The 23,044-nt window shown below is 40.0% G+C and overlaps 1 protein-coding gene across 1 annotated transcript in view; it reads left to right on the top strand.

Moving 5' to 3' along the window:
• The window catches only part of FTO (fat mass and obesity associated), a 410,630-nt gene that overhangs the window by 211,474 nt on the left and 176,112 nt on the right, over window positions 1-23,044 (top strand). The window contains exon 8 of the mRNA XM_011946598.1: window positions 22,418-22,542. Within this exon, the coding sequence (XP_011801988.1) occupies window positions 22,418-22,542 (125 nt within the window). The remainder of the gene's footprint in view (window positions 1-22,417; window positions 22,543-23,044) is intronic.

The following is a 23,044-nucleotide window of genomic DNA, read 5'->3' as shown; positions in this document are numbered from 1 at the left end:
CTCATATGTTAACTCAGGCTTGAAAGTACTTAGCACATGGCAGGCATCTCCATAGAGACAGTGGCTGAGCGATTGGAGTGAGTAAGAGAGCATGTAGTTTCAAGAGTAAAGGAGAACAAAGTAGGGTGACCTAGTCTGAAGGACACGCACAGAACAGCCAGTGAAACAGCCAGAGATGGCAGCCAGAGAGGTGAGAAGAGGACCAGGAGTAGGCGGTAGAATGGAGTGGAGGAAAGTCAGTGGATTTAATAGTGTCGAACCCTACAGGGAAGTTAAGAAATGGCCATACTGTTGCATTCAGCATGGGAAGAATTTCAGTAGAATGGTAAGGACATGAGGACAAGGTGGGGGAAGATAGGTGAATCTGTAGAGGCATTTGTGTGATCTGGTCTGAAGGGACATTTCTCAAAACCATTCTATGTGGCACTGATGTTTACAGGTTAACCTGGAGGTTCCCGAGAGGAAGTGCACTGTAGCCAGACGTGGGGTGTCCCAGCTAGCTTTACTCTGAGTGCTCCAGAAATCAGCCTGTAGACATTCAGTTGCCTGGTAGCTGACTAAATACAGGCTAACCTAAAGCCTTCAACATTTTAATTTGCAAAACCTTTGTTGTATTAAATCACAAATGGGAGGCAATTTAGCAATGCATCTCTAAAATTGCACTGGGCTCTGGCTGTGGTTTCGCAATTTATGTTGAAAACGAAAATTGAACTCTGTGGCATAAAAACAGATTGTTGATTTTGTGATTAATTTGGTCTCTAAGGCCAAGGAAACTGTTAATGCTGTATATCAGTTATAAACTTGTGGGAGTATTTGTAGAGCAAAATGAAAAATCAATATCATAACTACAGGATAGCTCTTTTAAAATCCAAGGTGCATTTTGTTGCAAATTGCATGGAAGAAACTGTCCCCCACAGGGACAAACATACCTTCCTTGATTTCACAAGTGTGTGTCTGTTGTGGAAAAGCAGAGGCAAATGGTTGGGCATTATTACAGTGTAGCTGGGGGTACTAGGAGAAAGATCAAATTGTTGCAATTTAGAGTAAAACCTCACTTACAGTTACCTGTGTCCTAAAGCAACCTCCAGGAGTAATCTCTAGGAGGGTCGTGAGTCAGAAGTCTAGATACCTGGGTTACACTTTAGCCTCTGCTAATCACATTCTGGTGTCAGACTAGCCTCTTCCCCTCCCTGGCGTGTTTTGTGGTTTTATGTGTTAACTTCAGAGATGCACTGACATGCGTCAGTGAAAAAGGAGTGTCTTCCATTAGCATCATTATGAATACTACACCAAAGGGGTTTGTTTATATTTTCCATTCCTAGAAGTGAATAGACTTCTTTTCTATTAAGCCCGTGTATTTAGAGAGGAGTGTGGGGAAATTCTTTCTTGTTTTGCCTTTTGTTTTGATAAAAGCGAATGGTTCCCATTTGCCGTAGCAAAGAATCATCATCAACAGATTGCATGGGGAATGTTGAGGTTGGAGCCTCTTCTTAATGGGGATTTTGAGAACCAGGACATGACTTGTTCACCAGTTCATTTCTGCTGGCAACGATGCTTAGATGAGAAGTAGATCTCTCAACATCCAGGCACATTTGTTCTGCAATTCCACCTACCACTTTCCTGAGTAGTGCTGGGATTAATTAAGTCTGATCCCCCATCCAGTTGAAATTTACTACCAGCTTCTTAGCCTCGTATATATTATCCTTACAAGTCAGGCCTCACCTTGAGGTCAGAAGAAGATGCAGCTTCAAGAAAGTAGCGTTAGTGGAAATACGAAGACTTCCTTCCAGTGAACTGTGCCTCAAGTGGCCTTTGTAAACTGCTTCTGTTCTGTGTGACTTATAATTATTTGAGTGCTGGGGTTTTTGTGGTAGATTTTCTTTGATGTATGGGCAGTGGTGGTAATTTGTTTCTTTCTTCCCCCTTCTATTTGGCTTTGCCTCATTTCAACTTAAGCAATGAATTTGTGGTCTTTTGTAATATAGAGATTAGTGTAGCCATTTTTAGCCAGTTTTTATCATCTCCCTTAGGAGCTGACTCTATGCAAAAGAAACACTTCTGTCTTGTCAGAATGACAGTGATTACCCCACAGTTTGGATCATCTCCAGCAGCTTTGTTCCCTGAAAAGCGAATTTGATTTGATGAATAAAAGTTTGGTGTATTTGATGAGTCAGAGGGCAGGAGAATGTCCTTGTCTCTGATGAGGCTCTTACAGTCAGACACATTGAACATCAGGGATAAAATAAACCTTAATCTCCGAAGGAAAAAACCCTGGAGCATGAAACTGTTCCCACTAGAAATGCTGTAAATCTTGCAAACCATGTAGGTTTTCTGTTTGGGGCAACATCAAAGCCCGGTGACTTTAGAGATTAAAGTGTATTTGACAAGCAAAACTTTCCCTGTGCTTTGCTCTTTACGAGATTTGGCCTGTCTCTTGCCTTTGTTTCACCTCGGTATGACTTCCTTTCTTCCTGAGAAGTAGGAAGTATCACCTCAAGTCTGGAGTAGGCGCCCATGGTTTGTTCATTTAAAGCCAGTCGTAGACCTGGTGCAGTGGCTCACACCTGTAATCCCAGCATTCTGGGAGTCTGAGGTGGGTGGATCACCTGAGGTCAGAGTTCAAGACCAGCTTGGCCAACATGGTGAAACCCCATCTCTACTGAAAATACAAAAATTAGCTGGGCATGATGGCGCATGCCTGTAATCCCAGCTACCCAGGAGGCTGAGGCAGGAGAATCACTGGAACCCAGGGAGCGGAGGCTGCCGTGAACCGAGACCACACCACTGCACTCCAGCCTGGGTGACAGAGTGAGACTCTGTCTCAAAAAAAAAAAAAGCTGGTCGTAGGCCCTGGCCATGGTCCCTTGGCCTTCTCGCATTGTCCTGCCCCAGTGGAGGACAGCGTCTTCTCACAGTCACTTCCCAGGGACTGTCTTATTTGTGGAAGAGTTTCAGAGCCTTTTGCTGACTCGAAGAAGATCAAAAGACAGGAAGACAGTGGTTTGCCTCAGCTTGGATTTTAGCATTTCTGTTTCTTTTAAAACCATCTTCTGTGATGTCTCAGAAGAAATATTTCTTTCTTTCTTTCTTTTTTTGTCGAAATAATTTTTTTTTTGCAGATAAATTATTGTTTAACAGAATAGAAACTTTTCTTCAGTAACGTCTTTTTTTGGAAAGTAAGGTACAAGATTTCGCTTTAAAAAAAACAAACTATTTTTAAAGAACTGTACCCTCTAAAGTCAAACATTCCTGCCTCCTGCCAAGTCCCTATAAGATCTGGTCTGTGGCTACTTCTCAGGATGGTCAGATAGCAGGAGAAGGACAGATTGGGAAGGCAAATGGCTTTAAGGGTAAACCCCACAGCGTAAAATCTCATTACTGGAAAAGCGCTTTGTGTTTAAAGGTAGGTATTCCCATGTGGAAGGACGGCCATGGCCAATGCTTAGGGGACTCACTAAAATATCTTAAATTGTCTCCGTTAAACATGTAGCATCCTTAGAGGTCAGACAGAGCTGAAACTTGAACAGCTGTACAACAAGCATCTGAGATTGTTTTTAATTGTGTTTCCTTTCTCTAACAGCAGTAATTCTTGTTTATATTGTCAAGAACCTTTCCACTGAGCACAAGCGCACCATACTTGAAGGTCAAATGCTTAACCCTTCTGCATGGTTACAATGAAAATGGACCCTTTTGTTTTCATTAATGTATACCCCAGCCGTGTCTACAGGGAGAATGGGGGCCCCAAGCGTTCACCAAGCTGAAGTAACTTATTGTAAAAGAGCCACAAAGAGAGCATATTTTTGTTTCCATACAACAGTTGTTTAGCTTTTGCCTTGTGCACCCAACCACAAGACAATATGCTTACTTGTCAATGGGCAGAATTTGGGGGGACCATTTTGTTCTTTTGACCTGTGTTACTTTTTACTGACCCGATCAAATTGCTTAAAAATTTCCCCTTTCTGCTGTCAGTGTTTAAAGCTGCTTAATGTCTCTGAAGTGATCCCTTCTTTCTTTTTAACACTTTACATTCCTGTTTACCACAGCACCTGTTACTGTAGTGAACCATGAAATCGCAAATGCTATGCAGCTCTTATTGACCAATAATACTTTATTAAATATAAATAGAGTGTCCTCCCAGCTTCTGTATGGTGTATAAAGGTATCAGTATATAAAGACAATTGCCCATATGTCCATAGCTGCGCATGTATTGGTTGGTGGGCAACAATCGGGAAAAGAGGATGGTGTATTTATTTGTCAGGCAAGAAATCTTTCTTTTTCTGCTCCTTAAGAGTTAACCAAAACTAAAGGGGCCAGTTCAGCAAACATTAAATATGAGCCTCAAACATGAAGGCTTCTTTGTTACTGAAACAAAAATACCACAGCAGGTGGTAGACTCGAACACAGGAGGGAGGAGGAGGTTCAGTTGTTGCCCATTTTTCTAATCCTTTCAGAATATCCATTGTCTGAACCCCAAAGTTAACGTGTTCCTGCTCAGTCTCATGGAGACAATTTCAGCGTGAAAAGGCTGTGCCCATCACTGGTTCTCGACAACAGTTTAATCTATGGGTATGGAATGTATAACCACTCAACAAGGCAGGAGAGGCAATTGTCTGTCTAAGATGAGCCAATAATATCTGCTTATCAAAGCATAAAACTGTTCTGAATGTGGCAAGTTGGAGTTGAGTAGGAATTCATGCCCACCGCAGCAGTAGTTTGCAGGTTTTAGGCTGTTTTAATCAAGACAGAAATGTGGCTTGTGTTGTCCTTGGGGCGGCTCAAAGCAACTTTGTGGTAACCACATTAGGTTTCTAAAGCTAAGGCCAAACTCTGCACAATCCGTATCTATTTATATCAAGATGCTTCAGTGGGGATACAGCTTTTAAAATGGATTCATAATTGAAATTGGAATATTGTTTTCATTCCCTAAAAATGAAGGAAATGTAGTTTATAACTCTGGACCTCAGAGCGCCCTAAGTGGGAGGCATTAAAAGATGAGTTAAAGGGCAAAGGTGGGCTACTGAACTGATGCCTGCTACTGCTCATGATGAAGGGCACCACGTATCCCATTCATATGCCGGGTCCCTCTGTGTTCTCATTGAGTCATCCACGTTCGTTTCTTTTATTCTAAATCACAGTTGGAACGATACCAGAAAATGAATGCAGTATAATGAGAATTAAAAAAATAAATCTGTGAGAAGTATAGAGTTGGAAATCTTGTTCTTATAAACGTAAGACACAAATTCTAATGAGCTTAGAGATGGTCCGTAAATCATCATGTTCGTAGGTAAAAAATACCATGAACACGGGTATTCTTTCCTAACCAGAGAGAAGCTACGATTCTGCTGCCTACATCACACATTAGACAGATTCATGGCCTCTTTTAGTGGCACTAAACATATACACAGAGCACTAAACGTATACACAGAGCAGTATCTGCAAACTTATGGACTTTTGTGATCTTTTGGATAATACTAGCATTCAGAAGTTAGCGTTTCATCCGACACATTCCTTTCATGTGTAGTATTCGTAAATGTGAAAATAGCCCTAAATCATTATTTTCGTCCTTGACTTGGGACACTATAGCTAGGGAGAATCTCTGGGATATCTGGAATGGAGCTAAGGCTCGTCAACTATTTGGTTGTTGTCTTTCTGAGTTTAAAAAACAATGCTGTTTACTGTGACCTCAGGTCTCTGTCTGTGTGTCCAAGAGAGGCTCCAGTTGGGTAGAGTCCCTGATTGGAGTCTCAGTCACCAGAAGTCCAGTCACCACTTCTTCCACCAGTGGAGACCGTCTCTGAACCCTAATCTGTCAGTGAAACCATGGTCAAGGGCGTAGCATCATTAACCCTGATTTTGCCAGCTATTCTTACTCTGCTGCCCCATGAGAACCTGGGCCACTCATTGAACACTCCGAGCCTGGATTCCTTCACTTGGAAAATGAGTTTGCTGAAGATACCAACCTGCCATGTCAGCTTGTTAAAGGGAATACATGAGATGCTGTATCCCTGCCTCACAGAAAGTGCCTTATAGTTTGTCATTTCGTAGTTTAGTGAGTAAGAGAGTGAACTCTACTACCAGACTACCTGGGTTTAACTCTTGGCCCCACTACTTATCAGCTGTGTGATCTGAGGCAAGTTACTTAGTGCTTTGATTTTCTTTTCTGTAAGTTGGGATAATAATAAAACCGATTTCACTGAATTGTTATGAAGATTTAAATTGGGATTACATGAAAAGTGATTAGGACAGGGCTTGGCACATGGTAAATGTAAGATAAGTGATAGTTATTGTTATGTTTTATTGTTGTTGACACATTTCTGATTATGTGTTTTACGTAGTCACTGTGATGGTTTTTTTTTCATAGCTACTATTAATACATTAATAAATGCACTGATACTTCCAATTAATAGGTCCTAAATTCCTATTTGAGAGCCATATCACAAAATTGAGTGTATGTGTGTGTGTGTGTGTGTGTTTGTGTGTCCGTGTCCGTCCGTCCGTCTCCTCTGGGTAAATATGTACCGAGTAGTAGGTAGTTCTGACATTGAAGACTCTGTAGACAGTGGCATTTAGGCAGGGACTGCATTTGTCTTAGGTAGATGTTATCTAAGGACAAGTACAGCAACTCTGCCCGTGTGATTTTCACTGGATTATCTTTTTCTACCAGATTGTTATTTTATTTAAGTTTTAATAGTCACAATGTCAATAGCATGAGCTTAGTGAGACATAGCTTTGACCTCAGGAATCTTAAGAAAAATAAGATTATTCTCATCTTAATAATAATAGAAAAATAAGATTATTAAGGGTGGGCTGGGTTTGTGGTGATATTTGTTAGTTGTATCTTTGTTCCTACAGGTCTACATTTTAGTTCCATTGTCTCAAAATGAAAAGATAATAGCACAGTCATGTGTTGCTTAATGATGGGGATATTTTCTGGGATATGTGTCATTAAGTGATGTCGTTGTTGTGTGAACATCATAGAGTGTACTCACACAAACCTAGATGGTAGAGCCTACTACACACCTAGGCTGTGTGGTGTAGTCTATTGCCCCCAGGCTACAACCCTGTACAGCATGTTACTGTACTGCACACTGTAGGCAGCTGTAACACAGTGATAAGTATTCGTATATCTAGAGATACCTAAACATAGAAAAGGCAGAGTAAAAATATGGCATGGTAATCTTATGGGACCACCATCGTATATGTGATCTGTCATTGACTGGAACATCATTATGTGATACACAACTCTATTTAGCTAATCAGTGTTACATGATAACATGAAGATTATGATAGGCAAAGAACAGGACTTTCTAGTAGAGCAGAGTAACTGTTTTATAAATCAAAATCAATCCTAAAAGCTTCATCAAATTGAACAGTTATTTTATGTCCCCTTTTATCATCCTCCACCCTGTGTATATGTTGTATTTCCCAGCATAGATTGTAAGCTCCTAGTGGCCAGGTATTGTGACCTTCTGGATGTCTTCTGTATAGCAGAGACTCAACTGTCGTTGATTGGTTTATCACATGGCAGTTTACCTTCAGTATGTTCCATTCCCTGTGTTCTGTATAAAACGTGCTGGACCTGGAGTTTGAGCACCTGGTTTCTAGTCTGAGCTCAACTTCTTTACTCATTTTGATACAATGAGTTACTTAATTTAGCTGAGCCTCGGTTTCCTTATCTATAAAAATGTGATTAATACTTGCTTTACCCAACACATATAGTTTGTATGAGGATCAAATGAGATGAAGTTAATGAAAGCACTTTTCAAACTTTGCCAGTTTACATATATGTTAGTTTTGGGCACGGATGTCTGATGTCTGGGTTAGATTTGGCTCTGTTGCTTACTAATGATATAAAATTTGACAAATTACTTAACCTTTCTGACTCTCAGTTTTTTCATCTACAAAATGGAAATGATAATACCTTTATCTTACAGATTTATTTTTAGGATTCAGTAACATAGTGTATGTGAGTAGCACCTGGCGTATAGAAAGCACCCAATAATGTTGGCTGCTATATCATCATCATCATTATCATGAGTCAGAAAGTATCAAGGTTATGAGATATCAGCTTATCTGATATCAGTGCACTCTGCTACCCCATGAGACCCTGGGGTAAGACTGAATAGGGGGTGGAAAACAGTGTGGAGATTCCTTAAAGAACTGAAAGTGGAACTACCATTTGATCCAGCAATCCCACTACTGGATATCTACTCAGAGGAAAAGAATTCATTGTACAAAAAAAAGATACTTGCACATGCATGTTTATAGCAGCACAATTCACAGTTGCAGAAATATGGAACCACTCCAAATGCCCATCAGCCAACGAGTGGATAAAGAAATTGTGGTATATATATACCAAATGGAATACTATTCAGCCATAAAAAGAAACAAAATAATGGCATTCACAGCAACCTGGATGGAATTGGAGACCATTATTCTAACTGAAGTAACTCAGGAATGGAAAACCAACCATTGCACGTTCTCACGCATAAGTGGGAGCTAAACTATGAGGATGCAAAGGCATAAGAATGATACAGTGGACTTTGGGGACGTGGGGAAAAGGGTGGGAGGAAGGTGAGGGATAAAAGACTTCACAATGGATACAGTGTACACTGCTTGGGTAATGGCTGCTCCAAAATTTCAGGAATCACCACTAAAGAAATTATTCATGTAACCAAACATCACCTGTTCCCCAAAGCCTATTGATATAATAATAATTTTTAAAAGACTGAATGGGGGAAAGAGAAGAATAAAGAAAGGCTTCATTTTTATGACTCATTTTAGTAGATTTAATGTGACTCTGAGTGGCCAGTACTTTAGATTTATCCTAAATCTCAGTAGCAAAATTCTAGGGAGAAAAAGGAGCTAACACTTACAGACTGGCTGCCATGTGTCAGGTACTATGGTAAGGGCCTTATGTGTAAAAACTGAATCCTGTGAGCTCTCTGAAGTAGCCGCCATAAGTATCCTCATTTTACACATGAGGAAACTGAGGTCCAGAGAAGATAAGTAACTTGCCTGTGGCCAACTTGGTCACTAAGGCAGCTGGCCTTCAGGGCCTTGGTTCTTCCTCCCTGTGCTAAAGTCCTCAAGGACAAGGGAGACCTCCTGAATCACCAAACATAATTTTTTCTTCATTGCAGCCAAAAGCAGAGAAATTTATGCATCAGCTTTGCTTTAATTTGAATTTTGTACTGTCCAGATCCCAGCCTACATAGGGTGACTTATAAAGTGTAGAATTTGTATGTGTGTGTATATATAATTTTCCCAAATCTTTCATTTTTAGATACACATTTCTCTCCTGTTCCAAAACCCTGCCTGCTTAATGTTCCAAAGCATCTCTAGCTCCACGTGTCTAGTATGGAACTCGTCCCTTGTGGCTTTACAGTGTCAGGGGTTGGCAGTGGTTGGCAGGGGGGGATATACTGTCTTTGTGCCTCAGTTTTTTCATCTTTAAAATGGAGATGCTTGATATATGGTGATTGCTGGATTAAGTGAGATAATGTTGATGACAAATGGTTGTTGGCATGGCAGGTCGTAAGCACTAAATAAACATAGCTGTTGTTCTTACTGCCATTCTGCAGGGACCAGTTCTCTAGGCCTGGGGGCAGTAGTAAAGTCTCAGTCGGACCTTCTGGCTTCACTCTCCTGAGCAGATAAAATTTCCACTAGGGCTTTGGTTCGGCTGTTGCTGAAAGAGGAGGTGGGTGGGGAGGTGGGTGGGGGTAGATATATACAAAGGAGTGAATTATAACAATGAGCCTTTTCTGCTTCAGTTCTTGTGTAGAAAACATATGTTCAGTGATGCAGGCAGCAGTTGGGTTAAAGACACACTGTAGGGCCGCAGACAAAAGCCCTGTGCCCTTCCTGCATTCACAATGTTTCCAAACATATTCCCTTGTCTCACTTGTTAGGGACTGAGCTGTCAGCTGGATCCTCTTGAAAGTGTGATTTCTTTTTCTCGTTCCCTTTCAAAGGCCGTCCCTCCCTTCCCCTCTCCCCCAATGTTTTACACTTCATATAATCCAGTGTGCCCAACAGACCACTTCGGCCTTTGTGCTACTGATGTTTAGGGGAAGGAGAGAATTGATCTGATGGAGATCTTGGGTAACTTTTCACTTGTCCAAGGATCAGAAAGTGCTAAGCCACTTTTAGGCCAAACATCATCAGTGGCTCAATTATTTCGTACTTGGTGTAGTTAGCCATTCTTCACCTTCAGTTAACAGTTAAGACAATGAACAGATTAGTGCAGTGGAATTCTTAGAAGTAGCGGCTGGGAATTAGGGGCATGTGTGTGTTGTGGTGCAGCTGGGAGAATTCTTGCTTTTATTTATAAAGTGAATAGTTTTTGATAAAAAGATACAGATACAGCAAGGCACTGCGGAAGTATTTGGAGAGAAGTCAGCCGTCATTCTAGTATTAATTATGTGAAACGTACAGGTATGTCCATGTTTAATTCTAGATTGAGGTAGTATTGCTATGTGCCATGGCTGCAGTTTGAGCATTTTCATTTTCCTTATTGAAGTTTTTTGTGGCTCTGATGGGTTTATTTTCATCAATGAGACTTTAAAAAGATATATTTATGTGTATTACTTTTTGTTATGTATATATATAACAGTTACGTATATATAACATAACAGTATTAGGTATAATACTAATACATTAGAAAAGTATTAGGTATAATACTTTTATGTATAATCTACTAACACTACTATTGAGGTAACAGTGAGCTAGAGATTTAAAGAACTAGCATGCTAAGTACTTCCATCACTGATTACTCTTGGGCATTTGACCCTCCCAAAGTGGACAAGTGAAAATCTGCAAAATGGGAATTACATGATTATCTTACTTTATAAAGCATACCATAATAAAATAAAAACAGTTTTATAGATGATGGTCAACAACAGCAATTTTCTTGTCTTTGTAGAGACCTTGGATTGTGTCTTCATTGCCCTATCATTGAGTCAGTTTTAATGCTCTTGTTTCCTTTTTTTCCCCAAGAGTCTTGCTCTTGCTTTCTTTCTGTTTCATGCTATTGTTTATTAATTGGGTTGCTCATCCTGAGAAGCAGCAGCATATCCCAAGGAAGGAGAGGCAGTAGGCAGGCAGAGAATTTCCCATTGGCTTAGAGCTGTAAATGGGTTGTTAGCTCATTTTAGCAGTGGAGCAATTATAACCCCGCTAATGAGTAGGCAGATAAGTGGAGTTTCCCTTATATGGTGTCTTCTGGTGTGAGGATAATTTCAACACCTAAAAATCCATAGACAAAAAAAGAAAAAGTCATATAAGTATTTTTTAACAGAAAATGCCAACAGAGTCATCCTCCCAATACGTGTCAGAACCAACAAAGGAAACTACTGATGGTGTTTTAACTTTTAGTACTGTCATCTGAAAAATCCTTGAAAGGAAAACACTGTGGTAACTCATACATATTCCCCTGAGACTGAAAGTAACAGCCTGCAAAGATCTCAGTAGTGGGTGAAGCTAATAGACTGCGAGTTGGGATGAATTGCACCTAAGGTGGCACCTTTCTCTTGCGCCTGGAGTGGAATGGCACCCAGAACCAACAGTAGAACAACTGGGAAATAAATTGATATTCTTTCCCACATCGAATGAATTCATTTCACAGAGATGGGGAGGAAGTAGGGGTAATAAGAGTGTGTTTCTGAGGCTCTTCCCTCCAGCAGATAGGTTTTGTGTTTTCTTGGTTGTAAAGGAGGCTAATGCTTCAGAAGCTAGAATGATTCCTGGGCTTTCTCGGTAAGACTAATTATGCTGTTTCCTGCTCCCGTCAATGAATCAGCTTTGTTACACAGAGTGCATGTAATAGTGACGAAGAGTAGACTCTATTGAAACAAACAAATCTATTAGGCTGCTTGGAAAACAGAGGGAGAAAAAAGAACAATGATTTTGTAAACTCCATAAAGGCCAAAAAAAGGCTTTCAGTAAGTATGCAGAGACTAGAAATCAAATCCCATTTCCTATCATAAGAAGCCTGTTGTTTCAGCCGTAGTAGTTAATGTACTGTATGTGAAAGATTTAAGACTGGTTGGAAAGCTCTGCTTCTGTTTTATTAGGCTGCTATTGAAAAGCCAACAGCATAACTTCGACTAGGTGCTTTGAGATTTCTTAATGGGCTGTCAGGGGCAAGACACCAGGGCTGTGCTATACTAGCTCTTTCCTGTACATTAAAACAACAGGGGCCAAACGATCACATACAGAAGTATGAATTACTTGATGCTTTCTCTGTTCCATATGGCCAGCCATGTCTTTGGCAATTAATCATGTACAAAATCAGTCGAGTGCTCTCTGAAGCATTGAAGTCAACATTTAGTTGTACCTGTGCCAGTAGGGGCAGTGGGGTTGCAGGCGTAAAATAGCAGGATGAGGGGCTGCTGGCGCCAAGGCCCAAGCAGCTGGCTTCTATAAACAACACTTTTTTTTCCTCTTTACCTTTCTCCCCCACTTTTTCTTTCTTTCTATTTTTTTTTTTTTCTTTCCTTGACAAGTACGTGGGGCTGTTTTTCACTATCATCCGAAACACCAAAGTTGCCAACTGGAGCTCAGAGGTCTAGCTTTCCTACATTGCCCCAGCATCCGAGCTTAAACGTAAGGGGCAGGCCATCTTTTCCCATAGCAGCCTGAACATTCCAGCGGTTGCCCACATGACTGTCCCTGAGAGTTTCTGCAGTGGCAGGCAGGCTGCTGTGGCTCCATGGCTTTTTGTCAAACAGAGGAGGCAGAGTGATTTCTCTACTCGTAGAAAGAGAGAGATGGGAGATATGGTGTAAGTGCTTTGGGGAAAAAGCAAAAATAAGTAGTCATTCGTAGTCATGGCTGTGATATTTTAGGATTTTGGGTTTTGTAAATCAATATCCATTTCTTTTCCCCTGTGATATTTTCCCCAAGACTTTATACATATAATGCTGCTTCCAATAGTCCTGATAGCAATTTCTGACATTTATCAAGCATTTTGTGTATGCTGAGCACTGTGTGAAGCACTTTACATGGATTATTTCATTTACTCTTCACAAGAGCTTCATGAGTTCGGTGCTATTATTTATACCCCTTTATGGATGAGGAAACTGATCAAAGAAACATTTTCCCTGAATTCTTTCCCCACAGACATTCTTGATTACTCTCAGCTAGCCCCCATAGCTCAATAGTACATGATGGAAAAACACTAAAATATGTCTTACTGGCACATTTTTGAGGACTCATGTGGTGAACTCTGCAGAGATGTTCAGTCAAATAAAGTGGGTCTTTGAGATGAACTGAACCAAGTGTGTCTTTAAGGTGGGAATAAAAGCCTGCTTTGTTGGCAGCCTCTTGAAGACTTCTGCCTTTGTGCCTTCCTTTCAAGACAGTGGAGCTTATCTCCTGCTTTCCTGGGTGAGTAGACTATGAAGGGCGGGGGAGGGGAGGGAAGGATGAAGACAGCAGCCTTAAGTAGTCCAGTAGACGTGGCACCCAGTGGTGACTTGGTGTTATCTTTTAGCCGAGGTCATCCAGGATGCGTTTTCTCAAATTCAGGAAACAGGGGAAAGAAAGTTTTAACATTGTGTAAACATTGGCACCCCCAAAACCTCCTGCTCCCGGAGAGAGAGATAAGGTAGGCAGAAGGCCTGGGAGGAATGTTTATTTGTTCTGCCGCGCTGTGGATCCAAGCATGCTGGAAATCTTTGGTGGTGCCCAGTCTAGTTTAGAAAATGTGAAGGCATCACTCAGCATTGAGCCAAAGAGGCCTCACAAAAGAGCCATCTTAAACTGACAATCACTAAATGAAGGAAGACCTGAGATCGACCTTTCTTTGATGGGACTAAGGCTATCTCAGTGGGTTCTGTGCCTTTCTTCTTCTTCTTTTTTTTTTTTTTAAGTTAAAAAAAAAAAAAAACGGAAAGAGAGAAAGAAAAAAAAAAGTGTTCCTGGACTTTTGAAGAGGGGAGCCCTGGTTGGGGCTTTTGACAGCCTGTGGCAATGTTGATGTGAGGAAATAGCTTTCCCAGCTGATAACATCTTAAACTAAGTTTCTTCACAAGTTGAACCTTTAGCCCTCATTATGTCAGAGCATATCTTTGTAATTTGTGTGTGCAGAGGGGAAATACAAGCCTAACATGAGACAGCTATGTATATAAAAAGTGTTGGGGATGACATTTTTCCCATAATGACAGTATTACTTCTGTGGTGGTGGTGAGGATGGGTAGAGAGGGAGGTCAGAAAGGTACGCAGTTCTGGGATCCTGGTGTTTAAATGCCTTTTGAAATTGCAAGAACAGTAGTAGATTTTTTTTTTTTTTTAAATGAGCTCTGTAGAGGGATTACCAGCCATATTTGTAGAATGCCATCCTGTTTCCATGCATTTCCTTGGACAACATTCTTTGATTTGTAAGATGGAGCGAGTAAGTCTGAGTTTTGGAGTTACAGGCCTATCAGAAGCTGTTGCATCTTATCAGAGAGGAACCAAAAGGATTAAAGACTTGCATAGAAGTATTAGTAAAGAGTAAATGGTGTAAGTCTCCTTTTAAATCTCAGAGTGGTTCCTCTCTGAAAACCCTACATGCGACAAATTCTGCTATGATACAGTGGAATTAGGACATACTGAAAGTTACTGACTGTAGCAGTATGCCCTACAAGAATTAGGTAAATTGCTGAGTTTTAATTGAATCCGTTCAGAATTAGGAGACTTTTTCCAAGAAAGATAGGAAACTTAAGCCTAAAATTCAAGGCTTCTTAGAGTTCTTGGCTTTTCTTTTCTAATTTGCATTCAGTCTCTCTCTCTCTCTCTCTCTCTCTGGCTGTGGATTTTTTGCCTTGGTTTTATACATGAAGTTTTGAGCCAGGAGAAATGAAAGACTGGGAAATTCTTAGGGGTCCTTAATATACTGTGTGTTGCCAGAGTCCAAACTAGTTTTCTCTACTGAAATCTAGAAAGTGGGACTTCTTCCTCCTATGCATACCCTCGTATTAGGAGGGTATATTTTTAGACACATCCATCCAAATGAGTATTGTCCTTTTAAGTAATCACCTACCAAGGGCATATACTCATTTTTCTGGATTCTGTTGCTTAAGAATAATTTTTCCGACCCCATTCTTAGACTCTTCGTCAGGAATAGTTTGAATCAAATCAAAGCTGGTTTCGCATACTGTTTTTGACCTTGAATAGTGCTTTCTGGCCTGATTGTTAGCTTCACTCCCCAAACATGTTTCAGCATGTCATTTGGCTTCATTTATTCCAAAGTATCCATCAGGAGTCCACTTTCGTGGCGTGTTGCTATACTAGGCGCCTTGGAGATTATTAAGAAATGGGTATGGACCCTTCTGGTTTAATGGAACCCACACTCTGGAAGAGAAAAATTTAAATGAATGTGTAAGTGCAATGGAGTACGACATGGTGGTGCATAAAAAGAATGATCAGCTCCGCCTAATTTGGTGGAAGAACGTAGTTTGTGGAAGACTTCGCAGAGGAGGTGTTTTTGAGATGTTTCTGAAAGAATGAGTAGTTACTGAAAAGTTATACAGCAAAGGTACAAATCAAAGTATAGTATAGAAAAGTCGTGCGTTTTCAGGGAATTACAGTTTTAAATGAAACAGATGATAGAAGATAAAATTTGAGAAGTAAGCAGGACCTGTATCAAAACGGTTTTTTCCCCCCAGGCTAAGGAATTTGGACTTCAAAAAAATCATTTTGTGTGTGTGTCCTCCAAATGCCAATAACCGAAGCGTATATAAACAAAGGTGCTCTGGTTTAGGTGGGATTTTGAAGCCAAAGCTCCTTGTCTCCTTGGTGACCCTAAGAAACTTCGTGGAAGCACCAGGGCTGACAAAAGCCTAAAAACCACTATTGTAGGTGATGCTGAATTATTTAAAAGGAAGTAACATGTTTGGACATATACTTTTAAAAGATCACTCTTGAAGCAGGAAAATTCGTGAAAGGGGTGAGATGGACACAGACCAGTTTGGAGGCCATTATATGGTCCAGATGAGAGATGGGCCTGAACTAAGCCTGTGGCAGTGGGGAAGGGGTAAGTTTCAGTCATATCGAAGAGAGACGAATCACAGGATTTTTTTATGTTTAGGTACAGGAAGTACAGGAAAGGAAAGGGAAGAAGATTAGGGTGATTCTTAGGGTTCTAGTTTGGGTATTACATTGATCATAGTACAGTCACCACTCTAGGTAAATACGGTGGAAGCAAAAATAGTCAGTTCAAATGTGGACAGGTGAAGGTCAAAATCTTATGTTTGAAGCAGCATGTTTAAGGAAGATAGTCAGTTTTTGGCTATATGTGACCAGAGCTTAGTGGAAAGGTCCGCTTGAAGGTAGAAGCGTAGAGATGTCAGCAGTCTACAGGGAACCCTTAAAACCATTGGAAGGGCAGATCACCCACAGAGAGAGCAAGCCGAAGAGATGAGAGGAGGATGAAAGGTATGACCTTGGGATAACAACAGTTCCTCATCCTAGAATGCGGAAAGGCATACAGGAGACTGAGAAGGACCAGCTTAGTGTCAGGCACTGGCCCAGGAGAGAGAGATGTCCACTAACCGAGAGAGATCAAGTAAAATCAGAACTGGTTCTAAAAATAAAACCCACCCTCAAAGGATAAAGAGATAAAGATTTTCTACCACTAGGGATATGCAAAAAGATATGCCTCTGGCTTCTGGTACATAAAAATTTTATGATTGTGATTGTTCAGTGGTTGCCTGTTTTCCTTTAAAGTTTTTCCACTTAAAGTAATAGACATTTTCAGGAATCCCTTTGTTAAACTAGCATAACCTAGCACAAGGTAGATTGGCAGAGTTTAAGATGTAAATAAACAGTAATAATCATGACGGCATACGTACCAGGCAACTGATACTTACAAGAACTGTGGAGAGGTTCTGTTATTATCACCATTTGGAGTTACGGGAAAGACCCACAGCTAGGAGGTGACAGCGGGGATTTGAACAGCCACCACTCTAAAATTAATACTTAGTTCTTTCTGATCTGGCCTGCATTTCCGTAGATTTCTATTGAAAAAAAGTACTAATGAAATGAAATTTAGCCTCTAGTGCACGTTTCTTAAACCTGGGGGGTTTTCTTCTGTATTTTGGGAAGAGAGGAGGGAGAATGTGTTTTTGGTAATAGGAGACTTTTTAAAAATTGTTACTTGTTTGAAGACAGTTCTATGTTACTACTAATGGGAAAATGGCCTATAAACATTTCCTGGGGAAGTCAACCCTTGAAAAGCCGACACTATTATAAGGAGTAAAAATATCACATTAATTGCCTTGTAAAAAGAATGCCCTTTTGACACTGAAATTTCCTTTTGTGCAATGATTTCTTTTCACCCTAATTTTTCGAGTTTGAATGTTCAAAGTTCACCCTTCCTTTTCTAATATTAAAATAGTTTTTTGTAACAGATTTTGTTTTTTTGTCAAGTTATATTTCTCTATATTTTTACGACTTATATGCTAAATGTGTTTACTTGAAACTTGTTTTCTGCACTCTTTGTTTTAAAAATGTGATGCAAATGTTTTTAAGTTAAATTCTTATAAAATTTACATACAATAAAATTGGCCTTTTTTTGGTATACAGTCCTATAGATTTTTTATGGTTTTTGTTTGTTTGGGTTTTTCTTGAGATGGAGTCTTGCTCTGTTGCCCAGGCTGGAGTGCAGTGGCATGATCCTGGCTCACTGCAACCTGTGCCTCCTGGGTTCAAGCGATTCTCCTGCCTCAGCCTCCCGAGTAGCTGGGATTACAGAAGTGTGCCACCACACCAGCTAATTTTTGTATTTTAATAGAGACAGGGTTTTGCCATGTTGGCCAGTCTGATCTCAAACTCCTGATCTCAGGTGATCTACCTGCCTCGGACTCCCAAAGTGCTGGGATTACAGGCATGAGCCACATGTCCTATGAGTTTTAACGTTTGTATAAACTCATGTAACCACCACCACAATCAAGGTACAGAATGGTTCCTCATGCTCAAAAATTCCCTCATGCCGCGTCTTGCCCAATCGAATCCCTAGCAACCACTTATGTTCTCTGACCCTATAGTATTGCCTGTTGCGGAATGTCAAATAAGTGGTTTTGTTCACTGAGCATCATGTCTTTGAGATGCTGAGTGGTGGCATGCATCAGTTGCTCAGCCCCTTTTATTACTGTTGTAGTGTTCTGTTGTGTGGATGTACCACCATGTGTTTATCCATTTACTCTTTGAGGAACATTTAGGTTGTTTCCAGTTTTTGGTGATTATGAAGAAAGTTGCCGTACACATTTGTGTACATGTTTTTGTTTGAACATAAGTTATCATTTCTTTAGATAAATCCCTAGAAATGAGATTGCTAGGGCATATTCTCAATGTATGTTTAACTTTATAAGAAATTGCTAAACTGTTTGTCAGAATGGTAGTATTTTGCATTCCTCCTAGCAGTGTCTCAACTTTTAAAAACTCGAATGCTATTTTAGATGCTCTTGGGTTGGTGTTGGCGGATTGTGTTTCACAGTGCCTTGGGGCTTTGAGAAGATGCCCAATAACAAAGGGAGGACCTCTAGGTCCTCCATACCAGCTTCAAAGAGAATTGTTCCAGTTTTGTTTGTTGTATATATTGGAGTTGCATGTAAGGATACATTTGGGGAGAAAAGAACTTTATCTGCAAAGTGTTTAAAAACCATTGCAATAGGGAAGTGCACCCACAGTGTGAGATGTGGACCACAGGTGATACAGGGTGATGCAAGGTGGCACTTGGGGACTCTGCACGTGAGGACCACACTGAGGCAGTGATTCTCCCTTCAGCTCCATCTGTTTATATGATTATGTCAAGGAAGTTTTCATTTAAATCTGCTGCATCATTATTCTCCACCACTTGTTAATATCTTCCTTTACAAAGAGGGAGCATGCTTTAGCCTCAGAGCCTTCAGCAAGCAACGATTCCTGTCTAGAATGAAATAAATATATAGTTTTCTTTATAATATATTTACTTTTATGATTATCTTCTCATTTATAAGTACCATTGGTTTTTCCATTTTTCTTTTGAAGTGAATTTATATATTTTTTAAAATGAGCCAATTTTCATAGTATTTTTTTCTTTTTTTACTTTTATCTAGAAATTACTATGAAAAGTGAGTCAATTTAAAGAAAAATATTAAATACTGTATTATATAGTTCATATACAAATATGGCAAGAATTATGAAGATGTGCTAGAATAACTGAAGTTTAGGAAACTCTTGAACTAGAGGGTCTGGTTATTTAAAGAAACCTTAGAGTGAATCCTTTTGTGAAGTGATAAAGCACATAACTATTTCTTAGTTTATCCCTTTTATGAGTTTATCATTTATGTAATAGTAATTTCTTAAGAGAGCTTTCATTGTTCTTTGTTTTTGTAATACTTATTTTTCAAATCCCTTCTTTGTTCACTGATTTGACAGATATTTTGTGGGCAATGGGGATACAGTGTTGACTAAACAGGCAACATCCCCTTTCTTTGTGAAACTTTCTTTCTTACATCCTTGTTCCTTCCCCTCTTAGAGACGGTTCAGGGCCTATGGAAAACAAGGGCCCCTGGATAAAATGTAAGTGATATGAAAGGCAAGGAAGAGGTAAATGACTTTAAAAAATAAACATTTTAATAGATTTACAGAGGGAAATAATTTTGTTTTGATCATGTTTTTGGAGCTAGCTGGATGTCTACTTTGTCTTTCATTTAATGCATTTTTGCATTTTGGTAAGATGATATGTACCCATAGACAAAACGATAAACTATGTGACTTGTTTTTTTTTTTTTTGAGACAGAGGTTCCCTCTTATTGCCCGGGCTGGAGTGCGATGGTGTGGTCTTAGCTCACTGCAAACTCCGCCTCCTGGGTTCAAGCGATTCTCCTACCTCAGCCTCCTGAGTAGCTGGGATTACAAATGCCTGCCACCACACCCAGCTAATTTTTTATAATTTTAGTAGAGACGGGGTTTCGCCATGTTGGCCAGGCTGGTCTTGAATTACTAACCTTAGGTGATCCACTCGCCTCGGCCTCCCAAAGTGCTGGGATTACAGGTGTGAGCCACTACGCCTGGCTGATAAACTACATGACTTTTTGAAGTTCCTTTCAACTTTAAGTACATGAAGTAGGGTGTCACAGACAAGGAGTAGTACTGTTGTTAGAATACCTGCTAATGCTCAGACCTCTCTGAAATTAGACATCTCTTAGATTAGAGATCACAGATTGATAGCTGCCTAAGTTCTATTCAGCCCATTGGTGTTTCTCGTTTGACCCACGTGGTATTTTTTGTTTAATTTTAATGAGTTTACAAGATTTACAAAAATTGGTTTTCACATTAAACACACACACACACACACACACACACACACACACCCCACACCAGATTTCTTGTTTATTTTGAAAATTCATGAATCTGGCATCAATGAGCCAGCTTTTCTGAGTGGCAGAGCTGGCTGGATCTGAATAGTGGCTGCCTTTTTAAGGCAGAACATGTGCTCTCTTTTAGTAACCTCTGCTTAACTCAGTCATGTTATGTGCCTGGCCTAGTGAGTATTTGAATTTGCAACCTCTGGATCTTGGATTTCATGCCCTGGAATTACCTAGAGAAGCTGAACGTTCCTCCTTGTGCTGGAGGGCTGAAAATGTTACCACAGAAGCTGCTTGACTGTCCAACTGGGCACGTCTTCCAGCACAGTAGATGGAATACTGGACCTAGGAGGCAAGATCAGGGTCCTTTTCCTGGCTAGTGTCAGGTAGATTATCCAGGCTTCTTCACAATGGAGGACTATTTTCTGACTTACCTGTTTGCATCCGTTAACATTTTTGATAAGCAACAGAAACAGGTTCTGATGATTTTTTTTTTTTTTTTTTTTTTGAGATGGAGCCTCACTCTGTTGCCCAGGCTATAGTACAGTGATGTGATCTCAGCTCACTGCAAACTCCATCTCCCGAGTTTCAAGCTATTCTCCTGCCTTAGCGTCCTAAGTAGCTGTTATTATATGTGCGTGCCACCACGCCTGGCAAATTTTTGTATTTTTAGTAGAGATGGGGTTTCGCCATGTTAGGAAGGCTGGTTTCAAACTCCTGACCTCAAGCAACCTGCCCACCTCAGCCTCCCAAAGTGCTGGGATTACAGGCATGAGCCACTGTGCCCAGCCCTGGTGAATTTAAACAAAATGGGACTTTATTGAAAGGATACTGGGTGACTGACACTATCAAAGGAAAAGTGAATGATCTGGACTCAGAAAGTTCCAGGAACTAGAGATACTCTGAGAACCATGGGTGGAAGGAATTAAGGGAATTGATAAATTGCCTCAGCATTTTCCCCCATTTCTATATCATTCCTCTCAAGAGTCTAAAGTCCTGGAAAAGGATCAGGTTGGTCTGGCCCACATCCTTCAATAGGGGAGGATAGGACACCTTGGTTGACAGTCCCTCTAAGACTTTATACCATGAAAGAAAAGACAGTGTAAGGGGAGATTTAGGTGATGTTGCCAGACAAAGGGGATGAAGTATGGATTTAGGCAATAGAAAAAACAAATGTTCACTACTCCTCAAGGTTGTCATGATGATATTAAATATGCACTATCAAATGCTATAAAAGAGTAAGGGAGTAGTGTTTCAAGTTACAGGAGAACCAGGTTATGGGTGTGCTCTTTAAGTAAACAAATATATTGGCATCTGTTAGATAAGGAATATATTGAATGACTTAGAACACAGACAATTTCATTGACATTGTAGTGACAATTTCATTCCTTTTAGCGATTGCTTTGGTTATAAAATCTCCAAAGAAGCCACACTAACTTTAAATTAAAAAACAACATCTGTAAAATCTAAAGATGTTCTTTGAGATATTCATTCGAAGAAATGGTCTTTCTGATTTTTGTGTTCCCTTTTTTTTTTTTTTTTGCAAGATCTTGATTTGCAACAAGCAAGGAAAATGAGTGAATCTTCTCTCTTCTTTCCCCGCCAAACGTTGCTGGCATGGGTAGAAATTTAAAGTAATGATTCAAATAAGAGAGGCAGAGAAAGCCTCAGCTGGGTGGCAGGAAACAGAGAGTGAAAGTCAGAGGCTGCTCTTTTTAAAAAGGCAAAACAAACAACTCACAGTGAAGTGTACGTGAAAATCATTTCTAATAATAGCTCATGGTAGGCAATTCCCAGGGAAAAAAAATCATTGGTGTGCTGAGAAAATTAGAGTAAGAATGTGCAGTATCTTGATGTGTTACTTAAGGCAATGGAGCTTTAGAGTTTACCTTATGTGCCATGTACATTGATTAAATACAAAATATATGCTGGCCATTTTTGGCCATCATTTACTGTATTGATTTGTTAGCAGGGGAACTGTAATAAAAAAGCCATTGATTTACTGTCCTTATTTGCTTATGGGCTTTTTTTTTATTATTAATTTTTCACTTTTTCTTTCTGTTTTGGATCATTTCTTGTAGACAAATGCTGTGCTTCATGAAGTTAAAAGAGAGGGGCTCCCCGTGGAACAAAGGAATGAAATCTTGACTGCCATCCTTGCCTCGCTCACTGCACGCCAGAACCTGAGGAGAGAATGGCATGCCAGGTTAGTTCTGTTATGAAACGGGATTTGTTGTTCTTGACAAACAAGAACTATATTTGGCCAAGCCTTCCCTTACGGCTGGCCTCATCCCCTTCCTTTGAGGGGCCATGAAAAATAAGCACATTTAAGATGCTTTCAGCTAAAGTTAGCTTTCCTACCCACGGCACCTATATTAATTGTAATGATCCATTGACATCATCAGTATATTTACACAATTTATTCCTGAATATAACATTTAGCATAAATGTTTGCATTTTGAACATAATGTAGTATAAGTACCTGATGCTGAAGAACCCTTTTTAATCAACAGTCTAAAAGACTAACATTGCTATTTCATTAGAGCAGATGTCTGGGAAATCCATATAGCGCTCCTAGATCACTCTGTGCAGGGCAGATTACTTGAAAGTATAGTCATGCATCCCTTAATGATGGGGATAGGTTCTGAGAAATGTGTTCTTAGGTGATTTCGCCATTGTATGAACATCATAGAGTGCACTTACGCAAA

Source organism: Colobus angolensis, unplaced genomic scaffold (assembly GCF_000951035.1).
Source record: "Colobus angolensis palliatus isolate OR3802 unplaced genomic scaffold, Cang.pa_1.0 Scaffold251, whole genome shotgun sequence".
In the NCBI taxonomy this organism is placed as follows: Eukaryota; Metazoa; Chordata; class Mammalia; order Primates; family Cercopithecidae; genus Colobus; species Colobus angolensis.
This window is presented reverse-complemented; position numbering and strand designations above follow the sequence as displayed.